The sequence below is a fragment of the Mizuhopecten yessoensis genome, unplaced genomic scaffold, assembly GCF_002113885.1.
Source record: "Mizuhopecten yessoensis strain PY_sf001 unplaced genomic scaffold, ASM211388v2 hete_36147534, whole genome shotgun sequence".
Taxonomy (NCBI): domain Eukaryota; kingdom Metazoa; phylum Mollusca; class Bivalvia; order Pectinida; family Pectinidae; genus Mizuhopecten; species Mizuhopecten yessoensis.
The window spans coordinates 1-3,733 of NW_018484845.1; the positions used below are offsets into that span (position 1 = coordinate 1).

Consider the following 3,733-nt stretch of genomic DNA (forward strand, 5'->3'; position numbering starts at 1 on the left):
TCATTGCCCAACTTGTTATAACATAGTCTAGGCTATTCAGCTTAAGCAGTCCTTATTATTGCCCAACTTGTTATAACATAAAGTCTAGGGTATTTACCTCAAATAGTCTTGTTGCCTAATTTGTTATAACATTGTCTAGGCTATTCAGCTTAAATAGTCACTGTCATTGCCTAACTTGTTATAACATATAGGTTCTTTACCTCAAATAGTCCTTATCATTGGCTAACTTGTTATGTCCTTGTCTTTGCTATAGTCTACTTTACATACTAGATTAGACTAAAAGTTGCATTTCGATCCAGTGACTTGGTTGATTTCTGATGTTGGACATTTATGAAAATATTAGGCTAGCTAGGATACTTCTTATTCACTATTCCTTGTAGGAATATAAACTGTGATGTTCTTATATTGTTTCTGAATAAAGGTACATTTGATGCAATATTCATCTACATATGTTGGTATGTGACCATGCATTGCCAGGCCCTACACAATGCAGCCGTTAACTGATAAAAATGACAGTTGATGGAGCTTGGACACATATCAGGTTATAGTCTACTGCTTAATTGACTTCCACCAGATACGCTGTACGATACCTCTACATCACATTGAAGTTGGACTGTAGATGTACTAGTATCTATAGGTGATTGATGTGTTGGCCTGAGGCCTGTACCCAGGACCCTAGATTTACCTGTGATTTACCTGATGTGCACCTAATGCTGGTACTATAAGTAATATATATCAATCCCCAGCTAATGTTTGACACTGGCCAGGAATGTCTGCTGATATCCTACAGTAACAGCTGTCTTAATCAATAGTAAGTGTTTTTTTGTCCCTCTGATATAAGGTTGTTTCTCAGTTTTTTCCTGCTATATTTATACCTACCTCTGTTATATCCTTCATTGTATGGTCGAGACTTAATATTTAACATACAAAGACATATTATGAAGCCAGTACAGTGGACAAATACGGCGACATCTGCTGCAGAAGTTATTTCTGCTGATGTGACAATGCTGCAGCTTCGGTTGTAATGGGATTATAGGCCTCCCTTGTGTTGGTCTAATAGCTCTTACAAATGTTTTCTATGCATGGTTTCTATTAATACTTTGTGGAATGGACTTGTGTTGATATTATATATCAATGTGACTCTGACAGTTCATAAAACATTGACCTCTCCTTCAACTTGAATCATACTGTAATTAATGTATGATATTGTGTAAGTGAACCAAACTGATGGATTTAAGAATTATTACAAAGGACATTTCTATCTAATGCACTTTCGCCATTATGCTGCTCAATAAATATTTCAGTTACGGTATAAATACACATTTATATTTAAGAAGCAACTGATTAAGAGAAAATGTTCTTTCAATGTTTTCTGCTAGCTTACAATTTATAACTGTGATGTACGTGTGTTAAAGTTAATGATCTACGATAGCTTACAGATTATACGGTAATACCTGTGATTTGATTTAGAGTTAAAGAAATAAACCTTGTGCATTATACCTTTGATATGATTTGGAGTTAAAGCTATGTTACCTTATGCATTATACCTTGATTTTGAGTTAAGGATATATGCTACCTTACACATTATACCTGTGATGTGTATGAGAGTAAAGGATATATATCATTCACTTGTGTTATCTCCCGTAGAATAATTATGTAAGAATTATCTCATAGTTCATAATTATCAATTATCATTACACACATTCCTTTGCACATTTCAAATGACATCAATTTATTAATCCCAGATTACCATTCCTTACATTTCATGTGTTTCTTAAAATTGAAACTCGTTAGGATGTATATAAGTCGGGGAGATATATTTATACTAACTACTTTCTAACAGGATAAATCTGGTAGCTAGTTTTGTACACTAAACAATTTCTTGCTCAGCGCTGCTTGTGTATTTTCTGAGAAGTTTAACATCATGCACAGGAATTTACAAATGCCAATATGCATATTTGTTTTCAACTTCTGGTTTATACAGATCTCTTTCCTTTATATTTCAACAGATAAGAGAAATCCCTACAAGAATGGTTGAAGTTGTGTGATGATCAGATGTTTGCAAATCCTATGAAATTGAATCTTTACGCTTTAGCACATTCAACAGCAAGTCAATTATATTCATAAGATCTTTGTCCGAAACATGTTTTTCTCCATAAATGAGATTTACAATGGGCTTTTGTATGTGTTACTATGGAAACAAATGACATTGATGTTTGTCTTTTAGACTGCTGGTCAGGAAATGGGCTTTATGCAACAAACCCATTCAGTTGTGATCGGGTCTTCATGGTAAAAGACCGTAACCAGAGTTAGGGAAATATGATTTGGGGAGAATGGTTTGGATGGCTAATCAATATTGACTTCATTATAAATATCGCTCAGTAAAATATTACAATGTCCAGACTAGCTACTTCGTTATCTGAGTTTAATGTGGCTTATTGTGGATTGAGGAGTCATTCCCTATTGATTAACAATAATGGAGGTGTAGGATGTGAGATCCTGAAGCTGTGTTTACTCTGATACCATTCTGGTCACTGAACACACTGGCATGTATACATGTTTCTTCAGTTCAGGAAATTATTACATTGTTTTTTTATTGCAGTGTACGGTTCATAATCAGTGTCTGCATCTAAAATCAATACAAATGGTATTAATTTACAGGATTTTTCGTGTAAAAGATAATTCAATAAGACTGGATATATTTTATTGTTTTGCAATAAAAAAAGTGAGTCATTGAAGATAGGAATTACATGAGGAATCAAAACTGAGGAAAGATCGGTAAACAGATCTATGGATATAGATTTTTATGAAGGTTCCTTGTAAATCTTAAATTCCAGTTCATTCATAGTGTTTGGTTTTCATTTCAATTTGGTTTTGTAGCTTTGGGTATAACCACTAGCAGTGGTGAGGTGAATATGATGTTACTATCTGTTGAGTGTATGTGTAAGGCTGGAAGAGTTATCCCCCTTACTATGACAAAAATACTGCAAAGTGTACTGACCTATGATGTTATTGTTGTGTGTTTTAGACTCCTCGTCACCTTAGTAAAAGACTGACACAGCTGTAGGCAACTATGGGAAACAAAAGTGGTAAGCAGAAGAAAAAGGATAAGGAGACGAAGAACAAAGAGGAGGGAGAACAAAAGGTAAACGGTACGGCTGAGGAGAAGCCTGCTGAGGAGGCTGTCAGTGACACACCTGCAGAGAACACTGAAGCAGCTAATGATAATGAGAATGAAGGTGAGAAAGGCGGTGGGGGTGATGGTGGTGGGGAGGCATGTCAGGAGGATAAGGCTGGGGACCAGGCACCAGAACAAACTATTACTAACACTAGTGAAATAAAGGCTGACAGTGACAGTAGTTCACCAGCTCCTGCGAGTGCAGGAAAAAGTGAACCAGTACAAAGTGTAGATAATAGTAATTCTGATACAAAGGAGGAAGTGAGTCCCCCTGTACAGACAGCGTCTGCTCCTGTAGTAGAAAGTAGTGAAACTGAGAAAGTGGTAGAGGCAACAAAAGATGAATCAGTTAGTGAAACAAAACCTGCTGTTATGGAAACAGCTGAACCTAAACAGGAAACAATAGTAGCAGTGCAGCCTCCTACACCAACGGAAGAGGAACTACCAGAGGAGCCACCATCTCCACCTGCACCTTCGGAAGAGCCACCAGCTCCACCGGCACCTGTGGAGGAGCCACCAGCTCCACCTGCACCAGTGGAAGAGCCACCAGCTCCA

At 36.8% G+C, this 3,733-nt stretch overlaps 1 protein-coding gene across 1 annotated transcript; it reads left to right on the top strand.

The window, feature by feature from the left end:
• Window positions 1-553: 553 nt before the first annotated feature.
• LOC110444589 (vegetative cell wall protein gp1-like) lies at window positions 554-3,727 on the top strand (the record flags this gene model as incomplete). Its single annotated transcript, XM_021488957.1, has 2 exons — window positions 554-811; window positions 3,029-3,727. A coding segment is annotated over exon 2 (654 nt), but the record flags the coding sequence as incomplete, so codon positions are not given.
• Window positions 3,728-3,733: the final 6 nt, after the last annotated feature.